The 25,886-nt window shown below is 37.0% G+C and overlaps 1 protein-coding gene across 1 annotated transcript; it reads left to right on the top strand.

Annotated features, from left to right (window-relative positions):
* Positions 1–145: 145 nt before the first annotated feature.
* Positions 146–20,410, top strand: DDX1 (DEAD (Asp-Glu-Ala-Asp) box helicase 1). Its single transcript, XM_009334352.1, has 26 exons — positions 146–168; positions 1,987–2,038; positions 3,042–3,105; positions 3,811–3,840; positions 4,109–4,205; positions 5,734–5,781; positions 5,931–6,014; positions 6,940–7,023; positions 7,460–7,536; positions 8,817–8,889; positions 9,001–9,077; positions 9,912–10,026; positions 10,541–10,679; positions 11,726–11,786; positions 12,990–13,088; positions 13,788–13,877; positions 14,489–14,677; positions 15,741–15,792; positions 16,269–16,415; positions 17,136–17,227; positions 17,798–17,870; positions 18,334–18,406; positions 18,521–18,563; positions 18,789–18,884; positions 19,659–19,779; positions 20,090–20,410. Exons 2-26 carry the CDS (start codon positions 1,989–1,991, stop codon positions 20,218–20,220), a joined length of 2,205 nt encoding a protein of 734 aa, XP_009332627.1. The 5' UTR covers positions 146–168; positions 1,987–1,988; the 3' UTR covers positions 20,221–20,410.
* Positions 20,411–25,886: the final 5,476 nt, after the last annotated feature.

Below are 25,886 nucleotides of genomic sequence, written 5' to 3'. Positions count from 1 at the left end.
CCTCTGGACCTGCCGGCGCCTTAGTGGGGGTGGCGGCTCCCGGTCTCCCTGCGGCGGGCGGGGCCTGTCGGCGCCGTAGGCGGCTCCTCGGGCCTGTCCTCCGTGCGGCCCCCCTGTAGTATGTGACTCACCACGTAGCAGGCTTAAGGTCGACAGGCCTGCGGGGATGTAAGTGCTCTTCCCGGCTCCTCGGGCTTTTGCAGGCCTTCAGAAGTGGTTGTCAAAATGATCTTAGAGGTCTCTTCCAACCTTGATGATTCTGTGATTCTATGAAAATGGATTTCCTGGTTTTAGCGCATATGTGGTATGCATGCATCCGGCAAATGGGGCTGCTTGAAAGTCAGACTCGTTCCTCAGGCTGACTGGTTTCTGTAACAGGAGGCTCATCATAACTGTTGTGTGTATTGCAGTGGATAATAACTGGTTTTTATAGGAGTGGTTCTGTTCTGTGATATGGTTTGAAATACATGTGTAAACTGTAATCTAAAAATTTACCGTTGAAGGAGGAAACATCACTGTTTGTCTCCCCTATGCACATATTTGCACACAAAGGGGATCAGTCAACATTAGGGTACTGTGCAGTTTTAATGTATATGAGGTTTTTAATTTGTTTCATTTAACTGAATTCTTTATATCTAATCATGAGGGAGGATGCTGAAGCTTCTTCCATAGATCTAGAGATGACTTTAGATGCTAGGCAGCGGGATTAATTTGGCTGTAGTTGAGGAAAATGTTGTAATGCCATTAATTAAACCCTTGTACTGTATATTGAATTAAACTATGTGAACTGGGAGTATATTAAAAATGGAAAAAATAATGTAGGGATTTATGTAGAATTTGCAATCAGTAGCTATTTTTATTGCTAGGGAAAAAGCTTTTTGCTTATGTGGATTGTCTAATTTTGTAGGAGTACAGGCTAACACTTGAAAATATTAAAGCTTGCTGAAATCATGTTACAAATAAAACTTTTCTTATAGCATTTGTATTATAGCAAATGGAAGAATAATTTTTGGCTGCATACATCCATATATGTCACCCCAGCTCTCTATGTGTGTACATGTGTGTGGTATATGTGAAACCCAGCATGTGACAGTGTAAAGGCTAGCATGTAAAAGCTCCATTTAGAAAGCTGCATATTTATACTTAAAGAAACTGATTTTGGAGTAACCCTGTGAAAAGATAACCAGCAGCTGAATTGTTATTTTGATGGTATAATGCTATTGTTTGGGTTGGTTAAGATCTGCTTTCTTCTTGCCCTTATTGAATAGCTGGAGGTTGCTCTTTTTTTCTTTTTTAAATAGAGAGAATTTGTTTATCAACATATAAATGTTATTATGTGGCTTCATGTTTAACTTGTGACTGAGGTATGACCATCAGACCTTGATATGAGTTTACCAGAAGGGGTATTTAAGGAAAAAACCTTCCAAAGCTGGATGTGATTAGTAACTGTATGAAAATCAAAGCATTGTCTAGTTAATATACGTGCTGTAAGTGTGTAAGGCAACACTTGGTGAAAAGAAACTTAAGCGTCTCAAATTTGAGTCCTTATATGATACAGTTTTTTTCTTTTTTTGAGAAGTCTTTGCATCTCAACTGTAGAGAGAGTCAGGATATCTGTGATTAATGAAGTCTTCCCTGTTGTTTGCATAGGCAGTTTCCTTAAATGTGCAAAGATAAGTACCTAGCCCTTGAAATGGTAGTCAGTTCCCACTGCGTTTGCTTTGCTGCTATGTCAACACCTGCCCCTATGCCTAGTATATGCCTGACTTACTCCGCTGTAAGTGGGGACAACTGTCAAAACTGTATGTGGGGAAGGGAGAATATTTTTTATCTATCACTTGAGTTCTATAGAGAAGGCTGCATGTGCTGTTGCCAAAAATAATGCTTTTTTATTTTTGTCTGTAGTTGGAAGTGTTGACACTTGGAAATCTTTTGGGCTGTGTTGAGGTAAATAACACTGTTTGTTCCTTTCTTCTTGTCTTACAGAAATGGGTGTTATGCCTGAGATAGCTCAAGCAGTGGAGGAGATGGACTGGCTGTAAGTAGGAATGCGTTTGGGCCTGGCAAAATCTAATTTGCCTTTCAGCATTATATGACGCGCTTCTTAAAATACCTCTGCTGTCACATTAAAACAAAGTAGATATGTGTTTTCCTTCAACTGTCATTGCATCTCATGCGCTTCTTTTTAGTGTGAATGACTGAAGAATGCAAATTGTGACTGCAATGGTAGCATTCAAACTTGGACAAGCAAAGCATGACTGCTTATACTTCAGTGTAATTTGTTTGATAAAAGCCTCTGTGTTTTTACCTCTGAGCTTCTGGTTTGTTTATTATGTATTGTGGGATTATTGGATGAAATACTGTTAGATAATTGGTGCTAGTTTAGTAAATGTTTTCCAGGCTGCGGTCTGAATTTGTGTTCTTCAGAGTTGATGCTTGTGTTGTGTCAGTCTTACACAAAAGTTATTCATCCTGGTTTTAGTTACTTGTTTGGCTAAAATATTTGACTTCAGAGCTTGTTTTGAATTGTCATTCAGAATGTTATCAGTATGGACAGTCTTAGTGTATGTAGTTCTTCTTTTCTCATAAGCATGGTATTATTTATCTGTGATTGTCTGAAGATGCTGGTTACATTTAGATATCTTTATTTCTTTTCCAGTTTTGAATAGGAATCTTGTAAATGAGGGCTGTGTAAGTGGCTTTAAAAGTGAAACTCACTTGAAGAAAGGAAAACAGGGAATATATAATTAATCTGTTTCTTTTATAGTTTAGCATAGTGATGTGAGATGTAGCCCTCTTGTCAGGGTGCAGCTGAATCCGCTGCATCCACTAGTCACTTCCTGCCAAGGTACATCTGTTGTTCCAAGCTCTCCTTGTAAATGGAATCCTTTTCGCTTCCTTAGCTGCAAGCCAGGAAGAATAACATTTACGTGCTCTTTCCCATTGTGCAGATGACCGTGGTTTCTGTGAGTTCCTATATAAGCAAAAATCCTTTTTTCTACTGATAACATCAATTTGTGGTGATGTCTTCTTTTCTGTAGTCTTCCTACGGATATCCAAGCAGAATCCATCCCGCTGATCCTGGGAGGTGGTGATGTACTTATGGTATGTATGCAGGATAGCTCTATTCCTAGGAAGCCTATGTCTTTTAATTGTTGTTTGTGCGGTCAATTCCCTTCTTCCCAGAAGGGTCCATAGTTAGACTAGGTCTCCTGTCTTTCTTCAGTAGAAAGTATATTCTTCAGCTAAAAATCTCTTTGAGTTCCTGGTGTGTTTCCAACTGTTCTTGCAGATGGGATTCATTCTTCTTAGGCTTTATTTTTTGACTACTTGACAGGCATTGCTGCATGAATGAGTGCTATCTGATTTCATCTACTCTCCTTTTTGTCATAAATACCTAATGGTACTGCCTAAACAAATGCTTCAGTATCGATAACCTTGAAGATACCAGATTAGTATGCCTTGTTCATTATGTCTTTTGCGGATCTCTGTGTTCTTGATTCCATAACCAAAGTAATGCTTCCTATAATCTTCTCTCTGCCAGAAATCGGAGATACATAAACAGTTTTCCTGGTGGACTCTGGGAGCTTTTGGGTTTTTGTTTTTTTGAAGTCTATTGTAAAGGTTTTCCATGTTTGTATTCCCATCTAATTTGTGTGAAGCAGTGGCAGTACTCTCTAAGATTGTCTGTATTATGCAGAAGTAAAAGTAAACTTAGTTTATAGTTTATTAAAACAGAACTGTAGAACAGTCCTTACGGTGTAAGTTGCAACTTAGTTAAGTTAAACTCTTAAATTTTTCTTCCTATAGGCTGCTGAAACAGGGAGTGGAAAAACTGGTGTAAGTAATCAAATTTAAATTAGCAGAAAGAAAAAGTCTGTAAGTGGTGAGAGGTGGTGTGTGTGTTTGTGTGTTTGCGTATATACAGAGAGAATGTGTATATGTTTGTATATGTATTTAAGCAGTATTATTAATAGTCTTTACAAACATATGTGTAGGCATGTTTTAAAGTGTTTCTGGCCCTGAGTATTGCACGTGAAAACTAGGCTGACTGTATATCTGGAGATATTTGTATAAATTGTGGAATGAAAATAACTTTCCATTTTAGGCTTTTAGCATTCCAGTTATCCAGATTGTTTATGAAACGCTGAAGGACCAGATGGAAGGCAAGAAAGGGAAAGCAACTATTAAAACCGGTGGGGCAGGTAAGTTTTCATATGTGACATTCCTCAAGTTTGGAACACTGCTAATTCATGACGATTCCATCATCTCCCGAAGTAAAATTAACCTAACTTGCTATTAGATTAGTATTTTTTCCTTAATTTGGGATAACATAAATAGAATATCATAATCCCAGATTTTATAAAACAGTGAATGTAAATTTACTGGTGGAGTCATGGAAAGAACTGGGGTGTGTTTGACTGCAGTCTCTTAGTAATGCTCGTTGTCTTCAGCTTAAGGCTGGCTGATCCATACCATGCTCTTCAGTGTTCTGAAAGCCGTACTAGTTTAGTGCCTTGCAAGATGTGAAGTGGTAGTAGTGTCCAGCTTAAAAAAAAGGAGTTAAAAAAAAAAATCTTCCAATTGCAGGGACAGATGAGACCTCAGCAGTGACACCACACAGTTGGTTTGGGCCTCTTAAGTGAGCTTGAGCAGAAAGCTCTTCTAGGCTCAAACTTACTTTTGTGTGGCTGGGGTGGCACTGTGATATGTCTTTCAATTCTGCTGCGCTGAATAAAGTTGTTGCATTCCTTTTGGCACCTAGCTAGATTTGGAAGCTGAATAACAACATCTTGAGTTGCTGCAGATTTGAACTAGTAAACATTGAACTGAGCAGGAAATGCACAGGGCCAGAACCCACTGATACAGAACGGATTGTAACCATGATAATATCCTCACAGTATGTGAGGGTCTTTTATACATCCCTTTAAATAAGCTTGCAACTTGAGCGCTAGTAACCATGTCCAGTCTGTGGTATTTATAGATTGAGACTTATGTAAGTGACAGTAGCTGTACAGACGACACCCTGAAGATGTTACACAAGTTCTTATCTTTCAACTTCATGATAACTACTGCTACAGTGGTGACAGTACAGGCAACTTTAATAAATAAGTAAATATCCTCCTTGAAGGAATGTAATGTGAACACACTCAGTAATCCTAATTGAAATGGCATCTAGTTTTACAAAAAAATGCTTGTATTGTGGAACCTCTAGACTTCATTGCAATGTGTTACGGAGCCTATGAAAAATGAAGTTGGAATTTTTATGTGCTATATATGCATATATGTGCTCTTCGGTAATGGCACTTTAACTGATACCCTGAAAAATATCTTAATGTAAACTTGGAATAGAAATAGCAAATTCATTTCAAATTTATTGCTCTTTAATGTAGCTTTGGATATTTTCTCTATGAATTTGATTGTGATTATGTGGAATTCTGGCTTATTTTATAAATGTCTTCATTGTTTTCAGTTGTATTTTTAAGTAACTTAATCTGTGCTCTCCTTAATGGAATAATCAAAGCTTTCATAGAATACCTTTGCATTATGCATCTGTGCCCTTCCTTCAAGTTGTAGGCCTTCATTTTGACCTTGTGATATGAATTGCATTGGAACTAAGCTGTCTCCCCAAAAATTGGCAGACACTGTAGAGCCAATGGAAGTTTTAATTTGAGTTTTCCAGGCTTGTCTTGTTGGTTTAATGCTTTTTCTGTTGCTGTCTTTCAAACCTAGTGCTCAATAAATGGCAGATGAACCCATATGATAGAGGATCAGCTTTTGGTGAGTTGTCCTAATGCTGCTTTAAATGTTCACTGGAATGTTCACTTGGTGGAAAAAAGAATAAACTAGAAGAAAGCATGCATGAAAATTTCTTTTAAAAGCAGTTAGAGAAGCAATTTCTTTAACTAAAACTGTCTTGTAATTTTCAGCAATTGGATCGGACGGTTTGTGTTGTCAAAGCAGAGAGGTAAAAGAATGGCATGGATGCAGAGCAACTAGAGGCGTGACTAAAGGTAGATATAAAATTATGTATTTTGGAGACTCTTCTAGAAATTTCAACAGAAATGCCTGCTTGTCACCTGTTGTTAATATAGATGGTTGCATTTAAAACTTACTATCCATTTGAGCAAATGTGCGATTACTCAATTCACTGCTAGCTGCAGACTTTGGAATGACCTCTATTTTGGTCTCCTTGTGTTGTAAATTACCTTTTCCCTGACAAGGGATTGAGTTGGAGGAGACAGAATCATAACTAATATTCATTAAACATGTTTTATTAAGGTGCTATTAATGGGAAATAGCTACTCACACCGCATTTTCAGTTGTTTCTTCGCACACTTCACACAGACACGTGCATGCACAAATTTCATGGTTATGTAGTTGGAGTGACAGTTGAGAGGCCAGCCCCAGCTCTTTACTCAGAAGCAGAGTCATACTGATACTCCAGTGGTTCTAGGTGGGTGTTCAGAAAGACTCTCAAAACAGTCTCATTTCGTCAGGTGTGCAGGTAATCCTGTGGCCTGTCTGTACGTAGCAGCCAGTTGGATGTGGCTCAAGTTACACAACCAGTTGTTGGTGCTAGTGCGTGGTGGTGGTCTTGTACTGATTTGGCAGACCCCTGGTGTTCTAGGTTTATCAGTTCTTGTGGATTCAATAGAACCACTGGTCTCTCTAGCTTATCAATCCTTTGGAGCCTTTCACACACTACCTCTCGGCATGTATTTTTTCTCTCTTTTGCCTGCTGTTCTCTGATAATCTTTCTTCATTACGTACGTAGGTACCTACAGAACCTTTTCACGCGAACACAATGGGATTTTTTACACTTTTAGCAGGGGTGGAAATGTTAGACTTACATGGTCTTGGAAGCAGACAAACTGAACCATCTTGATGAAATTGAAATTTAGGTGGTGTATTAGATCCTTTCTTTGTCTTTTAAAGGGAAATACTACTATGAAGTTTCCTGTCATGACCAAGGCTTGTGCAGAGTTGGTTGGTCAACTACGCAGGCTTCACTAGATTTGGGTGAGTTTCCTTCAAAAGAAGAATCCCATAGCCAGTTCTCATACTCACATGGAATGGCTGGAGTCCTGTTCTAGTCTTGCAGAGAATGGGCTCCTTGGGAAGGACAGCAGTATTGGGGAGTTTAAAACTTTTTGTACAAATGTTGTTCTTCCTGTAAGAGGAAATGTGCTTAGGTGTGGCAATGTTTCTTGTCTCTTGTGACTTTTTCCCTTTTTATTTCAATTTTTTAATGAAGGTGACTGGAGACTAATAAAATCAATAAATGTACTGGTACAAAAATACTAGTTTAGCGTATATCAAAGCTAGAAGTCTTTAGTTAGCACTGTGTATTATTTTTTTATATGGTAGCGTTAGAGGTTTCAGTTGCTGATACAAAGAGGAAAAATCATAACCTGTCAACCAAAAGATAAAAAGCTATGCTTTGTCTTGTCTTCAGGCACTGATAAATTTGGCTTTGGCTTTGGCGGCACTGGTAAGAAATCTCACAACAAGCAATTTGACAGCTATGGTGAGGTAAGCTTGAATTGCTTATTGGTAGAAACATTATTAAAAGTTTTACATGGTGGTTCTGTGCTGTAACTATCAACTGTCTTTCATAATAGTGCTGACTTTTTAAGGGAAGGTCACTGGGTGAAAGTACCATGAAACATTGAAGCATTTTTGGATAAAAGCATATTAACAGATTTAACAAAAGCAGTTATCAGCTTGAGGCTTATGATTGTGACTAGACTGTAAATATATTGACTTATTTAGAAGATAAATCTTTTCTGTGTATTACAGGTTAGAGGTTAACTGATCTCTTGGATTTATTTCTTGACTTATTTCAGCCTTAGCTTGAACAACACCAACCTGTCTGTACACCTTGGTGAATATCTAAGTGAGGGCATTGTATCCTGTTTACTAGTAGTTAAAGTAGAAGTAATCACACAACTCTAATATGTCAAAACACATACTTAAATGCTAATCGGATGTAGTTAGCCATGCTCTATTTCTGGCTATTGAGTTGGGTTTGCTATTGGAACTTTTACCTTAATGTACGCTTCTGAAAATGTCTACCAGGAATATCTGTGGTGGTTTTGGTGTAGTGTGCCAGTCGAGTTCAGATGTTTAAGCATAATTTATATAAATATGAATAATACAGCAGAAACTTAAGTCTTTTTATGGTATTAGTGAATTCTCAATGCCGTAAAACTTGCAACTTTTATGGCTATTGTATTGTAGCCTTTTTATACTAGTGACTTCTGAGCTGTTGAATTAGAAGCACTTTATAATATACAGATTTTATTGAATACCTTTACAATGAACAGATTTCAAGATATTTAAATAAAGTACTTAAGTGTACATAACGTGTATAGTATCTCCTGCAAGAGTTAAGTCTTTTTATATAGTCAAAATACAGGTTCTGTTACTGTGTGTGGAGCTCCTAGCCATGTAAATCTAAGCTTATAAATGCATGATTAATGCACTTTTCCATAACGCAGAATACTTCCAGGTAAAGAACTTAAATTTATCTATTGTCGAAGTGTTCAGTTTTAAAGTAAATTTAAAGCAGCAATAAATGTTTAAATAGCTAAGATAAATTGGGCAGTATACTGAAGATTTGTAATCAAATAAAAATATGCATGCTATTTACAGCGGTATTATTGGAATAAAAACTCAACTTGCTTCTCAAAAATTAGCATTTAGTAGGGAGAAGTGGGGAAAACTGTAAAAGCTGACAGGATGTAAGCACTAAGTTTTCTTAATACACTGAATGCTAAAATCTCAGCTTCACAAACTTCTTTTTATTGTAGGAATTCACTATGCATGATACAATCGGGTGTTATCTAGACATAGATAAAGGACAAATAAAATTTTCCAAAAATGGTAAGTTTTATTCACTTTCTTCTTTGGAATTTTCTTGGGGTGCTTGTATTGGGGGAGGGACAGGGAGAGGAACGCACACACATGCGGAGTCTGACTGAACCCTGCTTTCAGGGAAGGACCTTGGCCTTGCGTTTGAAATCCCACCACACATAAGGAACCAAGCACTTTTTGCAGCTTGTGTACTGAAGGTAACTTAGGAATATCACAGATGTGTAAGACCATGAAAATTGTTCTGGTTTTGGTAACTAACTAATGTATAAGACTTGCATAGCCACCTACAGTTACTGTAGCTGTGCTTGTACACTCTGTTTCCTCTGGTCTATTAATATTTCACTACTGGTGTGGTCAACACAGTGTGTTAGCTTTGACAAGTACTGTTCATGTTAAAATATCGAATGTTTAAATTCAAATTTAAATACTGAAACTTGAATATAAGGGTAGAATAGCATGGCGAAATAATTCCTAATACCAGTGCTATCTTGCCTGTATTAAACTTTGATATACTATGATTCAACAGATACAAGCTTTCAAATAACTTGAAAGTACCAAAATTCCTGTTTCATTTATACTCAACTCTAACATTACAGTAGTGTAGTAGTATGTCTTTCTGGAGTTAGTCTCTCTGGGATGATCTCTTACAGAGTAAAGGTTTTAGCAAAACGTTTTGGTGGTCAGAGAAATGTACAAGTCCAAAAACAATGTGGTTTGTTTTCTGTTCTTAAATTGTGGTTTGTCATTGAAAATGAATGGAACATAAAAGTTCAAAAAAGGTTTCCATGTATCTGTAAATGTGGGAATATTTTGATGTAGAAGAAAAGAGTTTTAAGAGCTAGAACCACGCACAAAATGTCTGGCAGGCTTTAGACGACTTGGGGAGGGAAATGTGTAGGATGGGAGAAAACACCACCTTCCCCTCCTCCTCATCTAGCTGGATTTTCATGGGGAAATTAATTATGGAATTGTTTATCATTTTACGTGGTCTCTTGAACCTGTCTGTATGACACAACTTTGTTGAAATCTAGAATGCTGAATTGAAATTCAATTTTGGTGAAGATGACTTCAAGTTCCCACCAAAAGATGGCTATATTGGTCTTTGCAAGGCTCCTGATGGTAGTGTTGTAAAATCACAACACTCAGGTAGGCTAGATTTTCAAACTTCTCTGTTCTATATTCAGGTTGTGTTACAGAGCATCTTTTGATCACTGTAACATGAATACCTGCTGTATTCAAGGTCTTACAGTGATCTTACTGGTAGCAATATTAATGCTTTTTTAAAGTATTCCAAATTTTCTTCATCTTAAACCACAAATAGTCTAACACTTTGAATTCAGAAATGCATCAGATAAAAAGAGAAGTTCAGCTAAGTTACTCAACAATGTCGTCTTAAAAATAAGTGTGTGTGTTTAAACTTTGCAATAAAATTAATTTTGCTGCATGGCCAGTATACCCGCTATCACAGCAAGATTCACTTGTAATCTCTGAGTATTAATCTGAAGCTATTCATAATTAAGTGAGCAATAACATCACCCTTCAGTGGAGCATTTAGAATCATGAGGTTTTAGATTATTAGTAGAAAATCAAAGTTTGTTTCCAGTAAAAAATTCCAGGATAGGAGTGTAGTTTGTCTTAATGGCATATTTTTTTCACTTAGGAAATGCCCAAGTGGTTCAAACACAGAACCTTCCAAATGCTCCGAAAGCATTGATTGTAGAACCGTCAAGAGAGCTTGCAGAACAAACTTTGAACAATGTGAAGCAGTTCAAAAAATATGTTGATAATCCCAAATTAAGGTAACAGTGCATCTGTTATAATTGTATTTATGGTATTGTCCATGGACGTGACTTTGCAGGGGGGATGGGGGGACGTTCCACTTTTTAGCTAAGTGGACCTTAATCTGCAGCGCTACTGATAATAGCCTCAGTAATATCTGCTACCAACCAACCTTCTGACTTTTCAGCTACAGTCAGACCGGTTAGGGCTTTTTTTTTGATGTGTTTTATCTATGGATGACTTCTTTCTGGTATGACAGATCTATTTGGTTTTTTTCTTAAGATTATCAAAGGTATATGATACTCTTGTTTTTAATCAAGAAAAGCGCATCGTCTGCTTACTGCCCTTCTTTTCTGAGCACCTTCCTGTGTCCCCCACCTCCCCTGGCCCTCATCTTGTTTGTTTTTCATCTCAAACTAACAGTTTTATACAATGTCTGCTCTGTTTACACTAGTGTGTTTGCAGGACAAATGTTGCAGTGATTAGCATGGGGATGCAATTCTGAAAAATAAATTGTCTACAAGCTGCTTTGGTCTAAAGTTGTTTCTCTTTTGACTGTGCTTATAAAACTTAAAACAAGTGTCTCCATATTCTAAACCGCTTTCAATTTACAAGAGTGCTTTTACTAGAATTGCAGGGGAGTAGCAATGGGGAGAGGCAAGCTATGAATTAAGATTCATTTAGTTTACTGTTATTTGCATTTCTAGCTTTCAAGAACGCAGGAAACTTATTAAACTAACTTATGTTTGAGATTTTTAAGGAACAGATTCTTATTTAAGATGAAATTGGTTAAGGTATCAATGTGTTTAATACGACAGCGATAAAGTAATCAAATTAAAATACAACTTGGTGACAAAACTCTTACTTCTCAAATTAAAATGCAGTACACTACATATGAAGGGAAGAATTTTAAAATTATTTTTTTCCTGTTCTTAAAAATTACTGTTCAGAGCTGTTAATCATCAACTACTGATAAAGGAATCAGTCTTCAACCAGATGTTTAATATATCTTCTGAATGTAGCAAAAAAAATCAGCAAATGTCAAAATATGTTGATGTTATTTTAGGGAACTGTTGATTATTGGTGGGGTTGCTGCAAGAGATCAACTCTCTGTATTGGAACAAGGAGTAAGTTGTATTTTTGTTCATATGATTATTATTAATAGTTTGGGTTCTGAATAACTCATGATGTCTGTTGCTAGAGAATAGTAATGATGCTTCCTGTAACTCCTGTAAACCTGATTAAAAGAAATTGTGCAGTTGATGGCAAGCTCATGTTGCACTGGTCTAGCATTTGTTGCTTTACTTCCATGGCAATTGTCAATACAAATGCTTGTAGTACTTGGTCAAATTCTGTTGAAGCCTGAGTACTTCTGAAATTTTAAAATAAAGGTGTAATTTTTGCCATTTGTCCTTAACTAATAAGACAGTTTTCCTATTAACTTCTGCTTCATGTTTGTGTGAATAAAACAGGTCTGCAATTATCAGGGTCAACCTACACTGCAAACCAGTCCTGCATAGAAGGAACCGGTCTAGCTTCAACAGTGTGTGATGTACAATCAATTCAGCCATGCTGTAGGGATAGCACAGTCGTCTTTTTTTTTTTTTTAAGACTTGCTTTTGGAAGTGAGACTATGTCACTATTGATAAGTTTTTTCAGTGATTCTAAATAAAATTTCAGCCAAAATACAAATTTTCTCCTAAGCAGGCTTGACCTGGAAGATTGCTAGACTTTAATGTGAATGCTAAATTCATGACGGTGAACCCTTCCATCTGGCAAAATGTTAAGTTATTTCTGTAGTTGATAGACTTGATAGGTATGCTTCCACAGTGGGAAAAGTTGAATTTATTTTGTCCCCATTTAAAAACAAATCTGTTGGCTTCAGATAACAAAGTGGCATAGCTTTTTTGGGGGGTGGGGGAGGGGGGAAGAAGCGTGGGGAGAAGGAAGCAGGGACATAACACTTCCCAAAATAAGGGAAGACTTCCTGCCTAAGCAGGTTCTGCTAATGAAATGGCCATAGAACTGATGCAGGTTGCCCAGAGAGGCTGTGGGATCTCTATCCTTGAAGGTACTGAAAATTTTACTGGGCAACTTCCAGAGTACTCTAAAGCAACTTGGAAATTGTCCTTGCTTTGCATATGATGGTGGGAGTGGGGACCAGATGACCTCAAGAGATCTCGCCAACCCAAATTAGGATTCTGTGAAGTTACAATTAATAAAAAATAGGGCATCGTACTGATGATTGTCTCATAATCTTAAATTTAGACAAAGCTGGTAATGCCTGTAGTTTGTTATGGGACCGATTCATACTCTTACGTATTTCGTAGGTGGATATTGTCGTTGGCACTCCTGGAAGACTGGATGACCTGGTCTCAACGGGAAAGCTTAATTTATCTCAAGTTAGATTCCTGGTTCTGGATGAAGCTGTACGTAGAGAACTAAGTGATACTTAAGTTCTGTTCTTCAATGCGATGTAACATTTCCTAAAAGAGTCAGTGTAACATCATTGTTCTGTATCATTTGGTACTTCCATGGAACAACAATTAGCTACCTATAGCCCATTTCATGTCAATCTTCTTATTTCTAACTGTAGTAACCTACACAATTTTTCCCCCCTTGTAGCCTTTCTGGTGAAGCTGTTTGGATTTTTTCTGATAGAGAAATATATTTCAGGCTGTATTCACAAGATTAGTGAAGTCTGCCCTGTCACTGTAGAGGGAACTTGAAAGGACAAAGACAAGATAAGCATTTTTGATTACCCGGGAGGTCTTGAAGCCAATGAATGTTGTAGTCAGTATGCTGTGAAATGAATGCCTCTCTCTCTGATCTGTTATAGTACAACTGAATATTCACAAAGATGAAATGCCTTAGGGTATTAGCTGGGAGAAGCTGCTGAGACAGATGTTCAATTTCTTGTGAAGCACAGCAGCTGTACTTGTAAATACTCCAATTTTTTCCTTTTTTTTTTCCTCCTTAGTAATAATATCCCAGCCAGGCATTGACCTGTCCAGCTAATTAAAAGAGAACTTCTGAGACTACAAGTGTATTGCTTTTTTAACTCAAGTGTATAGACTGAGAAATAAGAATTGCAGCTTTCTTTTTTATTTTATTTTATTTCCATGTAGGATGGCCTTCTCCTCCAAGGTTATTCAGATTTCATAAACAGGATCCACAGTCAAATTCCTCAGATAACTTCAGATGGAAAGAGACTTCAGGTATAAAGTTTGTTCTTGGTTTTGTGGGTTTGGGGTTGTTTCGTGTGTGTGTGTGTTTTCGGTTTGTTTTGTGTTGTTTGGTTGGGGGTTGGGTTTTTTTTTGTGTGGCATGCACTGCTTTCACTTGTTGACTCTTACATGGCATGGAGCGCCCTTATTGGAAGTAGAGTTTGTTACACCTCTTGTCCAAAAGTAACACTTGCCCATTGGGTTCAGTAATTGCCTGTAAATATGTATTTTTAGGATCCTAGATCTTGAAGCCCAGTGTTTAGCAGTATTTGGGTTCTTTAGATATAAAAGTATCTGAAAAATTAGTACATACATTACGATTTCTCATGCTCTAACAACGTTGATTCAACAGCTCTTGGTAATTCTGCTTTCTTCCTCTTAAATGATTGGGTTTTAGTAAGAGAATAGTTAAGTAACTTATTTTGTGTCTTGACTCTTGTCAGCTGGGTAGTTCCTGTGATGAGGAAAGCCAGTCAGGGGCTCTTTCTGTTGTGCTACATTATGCTATTCAACTACGTAACATTCTTCCAGTTCTACTCTGACCTTTTTTTGCTGGGAGAATCTGATCTTCAGTGGTATCCATATGGCTTTTTTCTTCTCAGGTGATTGTGTGCTCTGCAACACTACATTCTTTTGATGTGAAAAAACTGTCTGAAAAGATCATGCATTTTCCCACCTGGGTTGATTTGAAAGGAGAAGATTCTGTCCCTGAAACTGTACACCATGTAGTTGTGCCTGTAAATCCAAAAGCAGATAAACTCTGGGAAAGGCTTGGCAAGAATCATATCAGAGTAAGTGGTCTGTAAGTGAAAATGAAGATTATTTGCCCATGTTTACTTCTTTAACCTCCAGAATTGGGCTTAATGTTGTAGGATCTTCTCCAGCTATTGAAACAGCTTAGTGTATCTGAAATGGTTTGTTCCATGGTAGTCAACACCATGATATGGTTAATGTTGTAACACTGTTTCTGAACAGCTCAGTCTTACCAATGTGATTGAGGAGGATCTTGATAGAGTAACATTCTGATTTGTACTAGAGAGCAATGGCACAGCACTGCTTTTTTCACTCATTTCCCAGCTAATGGTCTGTGGCCTAACTGTAGTTAGTACCTGTCTTTCCTGATTGATCAGAAGGAAGTAAACCTTCCAACATAAATCATTCTGTAAAGTAGTTTTGTCTCTAACCTATGTGAGATGAGCAATCTTGAGAGGAATGGATTTCATCTCAGACTACACTTGAGACTAGTTTAAATTCTATATTAACCTGACACCTGTTCATGTGAGGAGGTGGTGGTGGTTGTTGAAGTCCTTAGTTTTCGAGTTCTGAATAACCTGGGACTGTATTTCATTCTCAGCAGCTCTTACGCAGTTACAATCAATAGGTTTTCTTAACCCCTCTATCTCTGGAACATCCCTTTGTTAGGTATATTAGAGCTTTTTCATTAAGAATTAGCATGAATTTATTTCTCTTGGGTTTTAGGTTTATATCTGATTCAGCCTAGCATAGGGAAAAAGATAAAGAACAACTGTGTGTGCATGATTTAGCCATGTTTATAGTACATTGTTTTCAGGTTTGGTGTTTTGGTTTTAATTCATCACTTTTTTCAAATGTGGTTTCTATCCAATGTCTACATGAATAATTTTGTTGTCTTTTTTTATGCACAAGTTTTGTTTGCTTGCATTCAAGACTTCTCTTTAGCTAAAGGTAGCTTAACTTCTCTGGTGGGAGAACAGAATGCCAAGATTACTTTTAAACTTTATTTGGTTTCTTGCTAACTGTAAGTTAATGGAGTTTCCTCTATGAAGTATGGACTAATGACTTTGGGGTTTTATTTGTTTGGTTTTTTTTCCCTAGACCGATGAAGTACATGCAAAAGACAATACACGACCTGGTGCTAACACTCCAGGTAATCAGCAACACTAGTTAAGTAATAGCTTTTGAAATAATACTTTTAAAAAGGATGTAATATTATGAAGTAAATACTATGAAGTAAAGCTAAATAATAGTAGATATCAGCCTTGGGTCATGTTCTTCCAAATTTTTATTTCCACATTTTTGTAGTTGGGAAGAGAAATGTGTTTCTGTAATTAGGGGGGAGAGAGAAAAAGACCTGAATATATTTTTGCAGGTGTGTAAACAAGTGTTTGTTGGTGTGTATAAGTAACTTGGACTCCTTAATAGTTTTTTTCTTTCTGTATTATATTACCTTGCAGCAGGGGAGCATGGTGGGGAGAAGAAAAAACTGAAGGTCTACCTCACCTGCTCTGCTAATAAATATTTAACTGTCTACTGAAAGGCTAGAGAAAACTTTATATGTACGCTGTTGAAAGACTTCATATTTCTAAACAATTTGAGTGAAATAATTTCCTTACTTTTACTTAGAAATGTGGTCTGAAGCTATTAAAATTCTAAAAGGAGAATACACTGTTCGGGCAATCAAAGAACACAAGATGGACCAAGCCATTATTTTCTGCAGGACTAAAATAGACTGTGATAATATGGAGCAGTACTTCATCCAACAGGGTGGAGGTAATATTTTTCACCAAAACCTTATTCTGCTCACTTTCCTGTTTATTTCAAAGCCAAAATTATATGATAGAGATCACCAATGTTCAGACACGACACAAATAAAATTGTGCTTTTTTGACATACTGATTGGGCATAAAAGTCAGGGTTTGGCAGCAGGGAGTTGCAGGGGTGCCCTTTGTGGGAGGAGGCAATGAACTGCCCTGCACCTATTCCAGACAGCTCTGAAATGGCTGGAAACAACCCATTGTGCACCAAAATTCGAACCAATGAGAAGAGCGTTATGGTGCCTCTGCTGAAATGTATATTAAGAAAAAGCAATAGTTGTTAGGGACCAGAGACGCATCAGGAAATGTGTGTGTACAAAAGTATACACATGAGGAGGCATGGGAGGAGAAATGTGAGAGAAAACACAGGGACACTGAAAGGGGATGTGTGAGGAGAAGGGTGAAGACACACATTGGGAGAAACAAGGGATTGAGAAGACATGCTTGCACAGACCTCCTCTGGGAAGGGGGGGAGGAAAGGTGTTTGTTTAATTGTTTGTCTTGTTTTTCCCCAGTGCCTGTATCAGTAGTTAGAAGTTTATGTTAATTGGTAGTAAATTAAGTGACATTCCTCTGAATCGAGACTTTTGCCCACAAAATGTACTTTTTTCCAGTTCTGTATGGTGTTGTATTGTAACTTATATATGATGTTATTAATGCATGGCAACTCTTTCAGGCCCTGATAGGAAGGGACATCAGTTCTCATGTGTCTGTCTGCATGGTGACAGAAAACCTCAAGAAAGAAAGCAAAACCTGGAAAGATTTAAGGTGATGCAGCAGATTCTTGAAGGCTTTTCCCTCACTTCCTGATGTCTGAAATCATATGTTAATTTGTGTTGCTAGTTCTCCATTTAAATTAAATTGCATTCAAAAGCTCTATGACTCACTTCCTAAAATTCTGAGAGTCACAATTTCTGTAGGTGGAAATCTATGCTGTCAGTCAATAAGACCTTTGAGTTTTCATTGAGAGGAGAGGTGGGCTTACTTTTAAATAAAACCTAAATTTAAGCTCTGTAACAGATTACATTGTTTTTTAAAGTCTTTGGTTCTTGAATATTAAAAAAAATTATTTAAATATTAGCCAATTTGGTTTTGATCAAGCCATTCATCAATTTATACTTGCCTTATGCTGTTGGGGAAAGGAAATAAGGATGTAAATTGATCAAGCTATTCATGTTCAAAAAGCAGTGTTGTACTATGGAAGAGCTTTATTTGAAGTGTTCCTAAATGTATGGAGACACTTCAAGGTGAAGTAAATGGGAAGGACTGCTGTTTCATTGCCTGGGATTTTGTTTGATTTATTTAGCACAACGCTTCTTACAACTTATGTTTTCATAGAGAGGAGATGTCCGTTTCTTGATCTGCACAGATGTTGCTGCTAGAGGAATTGATATTCATGGTGTTCCGTATGGTAAGACATAACTTTTAAACTGAGCTATTGAATTGCATGTGGCTTCAACGCACTTGCAGCCCTGTCAACTAGTCAAAAAAGGTTTATGACTTACAGCTTCATTTTAAGAAGTTGTAGATGTTACAGGCGTGAACTAGGCAACTTTTAATTTGATTGTTCACCTTACCTTCTCAAATACCTAATGATGACCTGCATTGTTGGGGATTTTTCGTTTGTTTTTCCACTCTTGTCAAAAAGTAATCATGGAGAAAGCAGTTTTATAGTGGAAGCCGTAAGTGTGGGTAATGCAGGTAATGACACTTGTAACTGCTGTAAGAGAATATAAGGTATGCATATGGACTAAGGAGAGGGATTGCAGCAATGAAAATGATGCTTATTTTAGGTGTCTGGTTTGTGACCTTAGCTCATATATTGAAAAAAAAATAATCTTGTATTCTCTGTGGATTGTGTGTATCTTACACAGTTATCAACGTCACACTCCCTGATGAAAAACAGAACTATGTTCATCGGATTGGGAGAGTAGGCAGAGCTGAGAGGTATGTATATCTTCAGAGTAGTTGCCATGTTTTCTTGAGGTTTTTGTTATTTCATAAGTTGGCAGTAGTTACTGAAATATATTTTTCTCTCTCTCTTCTCCACTAATATTTCAGGATGGGTCTGGCAATCTCCCTTGTGGCAAAAGAGAAAGAAAAGGTAATTACACTCCAAAGCAAAATTGGACGGACATTATTTACTGAAGTTCTATTCACAGCTGATGCCCAACTTTAATATCCTGCATTGGAAAACTGCTTGTTCGTTCTTGCTTAATTGAGAGGGCATGTAAATAGATATCTGAATTCTTTTTCATGCTGTAATTAAGCAAAATGAATGTACTAGACTATTTCACAAAGCTTAAAAGTTGTTTTGCTTTATTTCTAGGTTTGGTATCATGTATGCAGCAGTCGTGGAAAAGGGTGTTACAACACTAGACTGAAGGAAGAAGGAGGTTGTACCATATGGTACAATGAGATGCAGGTAAATGTTCTACTTAACCAGAATGTTCTAATTCCTCTAAAAGGCTGTGGGATATAGTTCTTGTTTTAGCTGTGTAGTTGAAGTACAAAGCTAGTTTTGGGGTGTTTATAACCTTTGATGCCATTTGAAGAAGAAATTTGAAAACTTTGCAAGTTATACTTTAAATTATTTCTTCAATTATAAAGCTTATTTTAATATTCCCAGCCAATTCTGTTGAAGTCTTATTTTCAGCTTCTCTACGGTCTTCCTAAACAAATGCTGTTAAGAGTTACAGAATGTTAGTTACACATTTTTATTCAGATGGTTTGTTACAAAACTGTAAGTAACTTTTCAATTCAACTTAACAATTCAACTGTTGTTCCTCTAACCTGGAAATAGTGTGTTACTCAAGTACATTTTCATTGGGATTTGTATACCAAGTATGAATGCTTGTTAAATTCACAGTGCTTCCCTTCTTTCTACATTAAAGAAGGGTGAATGATATATCATCTGTGGTAAAATAAGCTTGGACTGTGAGCTCTTTATTATAAAGTAGCCCTACTCACACAAATAGAGTAGTATGTCAAATAAAGGTTTCTAGGTAGGGCAAAAACATACTGAGATTGGAAATTAACTTGTATAGTCTGTTTGAAGAAAAAAGCTGTTAGTCTTTGCTGTCTGAGACCATACTGTTTTCTGTGTACAGTTCCTGTTGAAACTATTTGAATGCGTCTGTTCAGAACACTAGTCTGAAGACTTGGACCATAACAGTACTTTAAGACTTTTTTTCTTTAGTTGCTGGGGGAGATTGAAGAACACTTAAACTGCACTATTTCCCAAGTTGAACCAGACATAAAAGTACCAGTTGATGATTTTGATGGGAAAGTTACATATGGGCAGAAGAGAGCTCTGGGTGGTAAGCAATGAACTACTCTTGAGTTACCTTGCTATGCAGTGGTCAGTTTCTTGATTGTCTGTTGTGTAACTACAGAATAGATAGATTAAAAAAAAAGTGCTAGCTCTTTGCTGTCTTCTGGATTTGTTACATGCAGTCTATGGGTTGCACGTGACCAAAGTGTGTGTATGCCTGTAATTCGTTTTGTTTGTGCTTTTTTTAACAAGTTAACAAAGTTACTTTAACTTTCTGAATGACTGTGGTTGAGCATTATTAGTTCTGCTGAAAAATGGTTTTGAACACATCATTTAGATTGGGTCTCTTTTGGCAGGTGGGCTGTATAAAGGCCATGTGGATATTCTGGCACCTACAGTACAAGAGTTGGCTGCCCTTGAAAAGGAGGCTCAGACATCTTTCTTGCATCTTGGCTATCTTCCTAACCAGCTGTTCAGAACGTTCTGATTGTGCCACACTTGAGACAAGGCTTAAGTAAATAAATGCTCTACCCTGCAAATATAAAAATCCCATGCTGTCTCTGAGTAGCAGTTAGAAAAGGATTAAAATTAAATATACTTCTTGCATGATGAGCAGCGTGTTCAGCAGTTAACTCTGTATTATCTGTTATCTTGATAAAATAAAACAAGTCTGAGATTAAATGGTTTCTCTTGCTTTTCTTTTGCCTTGCCTTGAGGATTAATTTGCAGAATCATTCTTCGCATAGCTTTTTGATTTACTGAAAATGCAAGTATAGTTAAGCAAACCTGGAAGAAGGAGGGTTTAATTCTTTTCTTTGCAGAATGTATGTTAAAATTATTTAACTAGCTGTGTACTGTAATTTTTAATGCTGAGCTTTTTAAAGATGCATCCATATTCAGACAACTGTTTATATTTAAGATACTGAAGAAGAAAAAAAACTGCCTAACTTCCCAAAGTATGTATTTGAAGCTCTTGGTTATCCTAAAACCCTAAATCTAGGCTGATAACTGCATTTTGATTCTGTAATACTAGACTCCTCAAAGTTAATGTGCCTTAAATTTCTACAATGGATCTTGTGCAAAGAATTCTACAATACTCTGAGTTCATAGGAAAGTAACACACTAGTATCAAAGCAGTTCGTAAGTCTTCATAAAAAATCTTTTTCATGCAGCAGTATAGGTTGAAGTACTTAATGCCTCTTGTGCTGCTTTCAGGCAGGTTGTATTTGTTCAAATGAAGTTATAGGAGTCTGATTTGGATTTTTTTTAGGTTCCTTTTTTTTCCTCTGGTGACTCATCTAATGATACTTCAGAAATTTCAATGACTTTGCCTGCAAATTGTCACCTAAAATATCACAGGTCATTAGGAATGCCTGACAACCCAGAATGAAAGTAACCTTTTGCCCTCCTTGTGAAGACCTCTAGTCACAAAACAATCAGTCTGCTTGCAGAAAATAGGGAAAAACAGATTAAACTCACGTTGAGCAAAGAAATTTTTTTGTGTAATGTTACCCAGAGAGGGCAGATTGAGTGTCCTAGCTATCATAATAAAATACATAGATTTTGCATTAAGTTAAACACATTCCAGTATTAATTTTACTGTGACGATGTGGCGTTATCTGATCCTAAACTGGTAATTGTGGAATCCTTCCTTTAACACCTGTTCTACACCTTAAAACTGGGGGGGTGGAGGATGGGATGCTTGTATGCTTATATATTTAATTTTAAATTGGAGATAACTTTTAAATCGGGGGAACGGTGGGTACATGGAGTCAAAATCTTAACCAGCATTGATCAGTTTGTTAGGAAGTAACATTTAGAATAAGTCTGCTACATGTTCAAAGTGCTGATATCTTTCAAGATCCGCTATTGGGTATCCAAACTTCAGTGCATGATTTCAAATTGTGACTACTTAGCATGGCTTTTTTCAGTCCTAAAAATGAAAGTCGCTTTAGGTGTATAACCTTAGGCATGCCAATACTTACTTTAAAATTGTATTTCCTTGGTGTAGGAGCTGAAATTACTAAAATGGCCTAATGTATACTTTCTTGCAGGAGGGTTTTACTGGTGTGTCTTCAAAGGCTGCAGCATGAGGGAGGTACAGGTGGAAAGAGTTTCTGGTTGAGAAACTTTAAAGGTTGACTGAGATGTCAAGAACTCAACGGTATCTTGTGCTAAACAACAGAAAATCCCCACTGCCCTAATGAGTAATCTCTAGGAATAGTATTTAGATGAGATGGCACATAAACTATTTGCAATTGTTTTGAGGGGTATGGCCTGGGTTTTTCATATTTCTTTCAGTTACTGTTGTCTTAAAACACTAAAAAGATGAACTTTCTGGAAAACATCAGATTTCCTCAGAAAGCAAGTAAGGTTATTTAAAAACAAAACAAAAAAACTAGAAAGCTAATGGATTTATACCAAATTAGGTTCAGACAGTTGTCCCTGGCATAAACTCCCTGGATGCTCAGTATTGTTTTTATTTCAGAATGCACATGCCTTTACACCTAGCAACAGTAAGTGATAAACCACATGTAGCTAGGTAGGCAGGATTTCAATTAAAAGCTTTAACTACCTTTCTTGACCCAAGCACTGACTTGCTTTCACATCCACAGTCAAGATATGGAAATGTTTTCACTTAGAAGTTAGTGAACAGATCTGTGAGAATAGACTTTCTTAGGATCAAGGTGATGTTGCACATCTTGTCATCAGGAATATTCCAAGTAATATTTAAAAAAAAATACTTGTTGAAATTAATACCTAATTGTGTGTCTTTAAGTACATGTATATATACCTGTAGGCTGCTCTGTATATGTCTACTACATGTATATGGTTGGGGGCGGCAATTGTTCCAAATGTGCTTTTTGCTTTTTTTCTTAGATGACTAACCATTGTCTGCCTCTTGATGGTGCTGGTGTTTCATGTATGGCTAGAGAGGCTGTTAGTATACTAGCCTGCTGCTTCCAATTGGGTCAATTATATTCTCCCTATTCTTTTTTCCTCCTTGGAAACAAACAAACCCCTAAACAAAAAAGAACTTAAAGCTCTTCGAACTGTTTATGTGGAGCACAAACTCACAATGAAGGGTCCTTGCTTCACTGGCTGACTTCTTGTTGCAGCTTGAATAAACACGCAGTTTAAGCTGTTAGGGTGGTTAATCCACTAACTTCTGTTTTAAATGGCTTGTTCCTTGTCTGGATACAAGATTCTTGCTACTGTACATGTCAAAACTATGTTTATTTTTCTTCTTGATGTTGATTTCTAGGGCTGGCTAACTGAAAACGGCATGAAAAGATAGGCTTTCATAAGTGGCCCCGGCACCGTTTTTTGCAATTTACTGGCTTTACAACTCTGTAAGCAAATCCCATGTAGGCATGCTTGCTGTGCTTCAGCTTCTCTGACCAAAAGGGGAAAATATGGGAAATTTAAGATTAGCCTAAGTAAAATGAGCAAAATAAAAATAGTAGTTTTAAGCTTTTTTCCTAGTTATATTTTAATAACAGCTGTAAAGTTGGGGTAGGGAGAGACTTTTGTTTGGCTTTTTGAGTTTATGACTTGCTTATTGGAGCACCCTTGTTCAGTAGCTTTGTATTTTCGACTAATTTGCTTTAGTGCAATGTCTTGAGAGAATTCACATTCTTATTGGATGATTAACTATTCATTTGAGTATTTATAACTACTGGTAGTAATCTTTCTTTGTTTTCCTTTACACTCCTATAAAGGTTCCTTTTATGGAAGGGAAAAGGATACAGATGGTGTTTGCCACTCAGCGTCGAAACTGCTGAGCTGGGGCCCCCTTTTAGTATACTCCAAAGGCAGGAGTTCACTGGTCTCTTACGCTTTAAGTACGGTTCTGTTTTGCTACTGTGAAAGCAGACAAAATTGCTGCTGGCAACACAAACTTATACTCCAGTCTTCCCATGTTTATGGAATCACACATACAAATAAAAGCACCTGGTCTATTTGAAGAGGTAATTGGCCTGTGGTCACTTCCATATGTGAATAGCTGTATAGTGCAATAAGCTGGGCTCCTACTTAAGCCAGTTAGCAAAATAACTGCATCTCAAGTAGATCAGATAAATGTAAGAAAGGAGAAAAATGGGGTGGTGAGTTCAAAGGGTGAACTTTAGCAAGGAGTGTGTACCCTTCTGCCTTGCACCTCTGTTTGTAGGTAGGGAAAAGTGTAAAAGCTAGAGACACTTAAAGAAACCCTTTATAATTACAGTTACACCAACACTTGCCAATGGACAAAATGAAGATGTGCAAGGAGTGAGGGAGGGGAAAACCTATGCTTGTGTAAGGAATCCTCTTAACAATAATATTTCTTTGACAAGTTGCTTGGAAGCAAAGTTGCTACTTTGCAGAGTTGCTACTAGTTGCAGATACTAACCCATTCTGTGAATGATGAGTGAGCTCTTAAGAAGTGATTAAGATGTCTTCAAAAACCACTTTGCATCTTGCACTGCTTTTTGTCTATAGTTCCTGTTTTCTTACAAATGTGTCCGGCTCCACAGATGGAGAAACTGAGGTAAAGGGATGCCAGTCTTTGCTGACATTCAGCAGATTACTGCAAGAACTTTAATAATTTCTTTGCAGCAATGATATATTAAAGGCTGCTTCATGATACTCAGCATGTGAACGAAATAGTCTTTCATAATGGTTGTTATTATTGGAGAACATAAAAGGTACATTCATGAAGAATATCCTATGTCTGCTGAGCACGGCTGCTTACTGGAGTGCCTAAGGCATATAGCAGAATATTTCTCTTGTCCTGAAGGGATTTGCTTGGTCTAATATTTGGCAGAAAAATTAAAAAGACAAACAGCCAACTGATACATGGAGAACAGATTGCTGGAATTCAGCTGATTCTAGTTAACATAGACCTAATACTATTGTGGGTGACGGGATATGCTGCCACTCCAGAAAGACATAGGTCTCCCTCCTGTAGGTGCTATGTTGTACCTGCCAGTGCTGTACAGAAAATTCAGGTAGCCTGAAGCATCTAAACAGCATCAAGATTTTATGTTTAGGCAACTTGAACCATCCTATGTATATAAGTTTAATTCAAAAATTCTAACGTATGGAAATGTCATATTACTCATTTCATAAACTGTGTTGCCACTGCAAGTCTCACTTTGCTATCTCCTGACCCAGTAAAAGCACTGAAGCATTGCAGAATTGTCCAGTGGGGAACTTTCTTCTGTTTGTTGCTGATTGTTGCAGTACATAAAACTCAAAATGGGTGATTTGGATGGTATCAGTTAAAGCCATCCTTCTATAGATCTGTGTTTGAGAACCAGCATCCTTTTAACTACAGCTTTGCTTGTGTTAGAATTAGTTCAAATTATTGTATGAGTTATGAAGAATAACATGAAGGATAACAAAAAAGCAATAGAAATTATATCCAAATTGCTTTTGTTGGTATTTGTGACTATCTGGTATATTAGCAGTATTATGTATGGCTATCTGTTATTTAGATTTTTAAGCAACGTGTTCTATTGTAATAATTTTTGTGAATTTTTGGTTATGAAATTTTGTTTCTCTGAACAATAATAGTATTTCTAAATTACGTGCTTCGAAGTAGGAAGTAGAGAATTTGTTAGCATACAGTAGTATACAATGATGCTTTAAGCAGCCCTGTACCAAATGCAATAATAGGTTTGGGTTTTTTAATTGAGTTTTAACCTTTTTTGAAAAAACGCTTAAATTGCTCTTCACTCCCTTATAATGAAAGTTTAAGCAGTGTTTGGCTGAAATGGTTAAAGAGAAGTAAGTTTTACAAAAGGAAAGTATTCACCTGGAAGCACTGATCTTTGGTGGTATTTCTAATGTCCTAAACCAATGAGAAGATAATTTTACAAAATTTTTTACTAAATTTAAATTATCTTAAGTAATCTAAAGTTTTCTGTCAGCAGCCCAAACTCTGGTTAGGAGTTCTGCTAACAGCCATTGTTGCCAGGTGGTGCTTTTACACCGGTGTCTTCATTTAGTTCGAGTTTCTAAAACACAGTAATTCTTAGTGTATGGTAAATACACCTAACTTCTCTGTAGTTTCTTACTAAGCTTCAGCTTTTCTGGTATGCATGTACAAACAACTTCTCCTAATGGCTTAAAAATAGTCTTTATAGCTAAAGAAGGAAAAAGTTTGTTGTT

Source organism: Pygoscelis adeliae, unplaced genomic scaffold (genome assembly GCF_000699105.1).
Source record: "Pygoscelis adeliae isolate BGI_AS28 unplaced genomic scaffold, ASM69910v1 Scaffold211, whole genome shotgun sequence".
Lineage (NCBI taxonomy): Eukaryota > Metazoa > Chordata > Aves > Sphenisciformes > Spheniscidae > Pygoscelis > Pygoscelis adeliae.
Note: the sequence above shows the minus strand (reverse complement) of the source record. Positions and strands in the feature narration are given on the sequence as shown.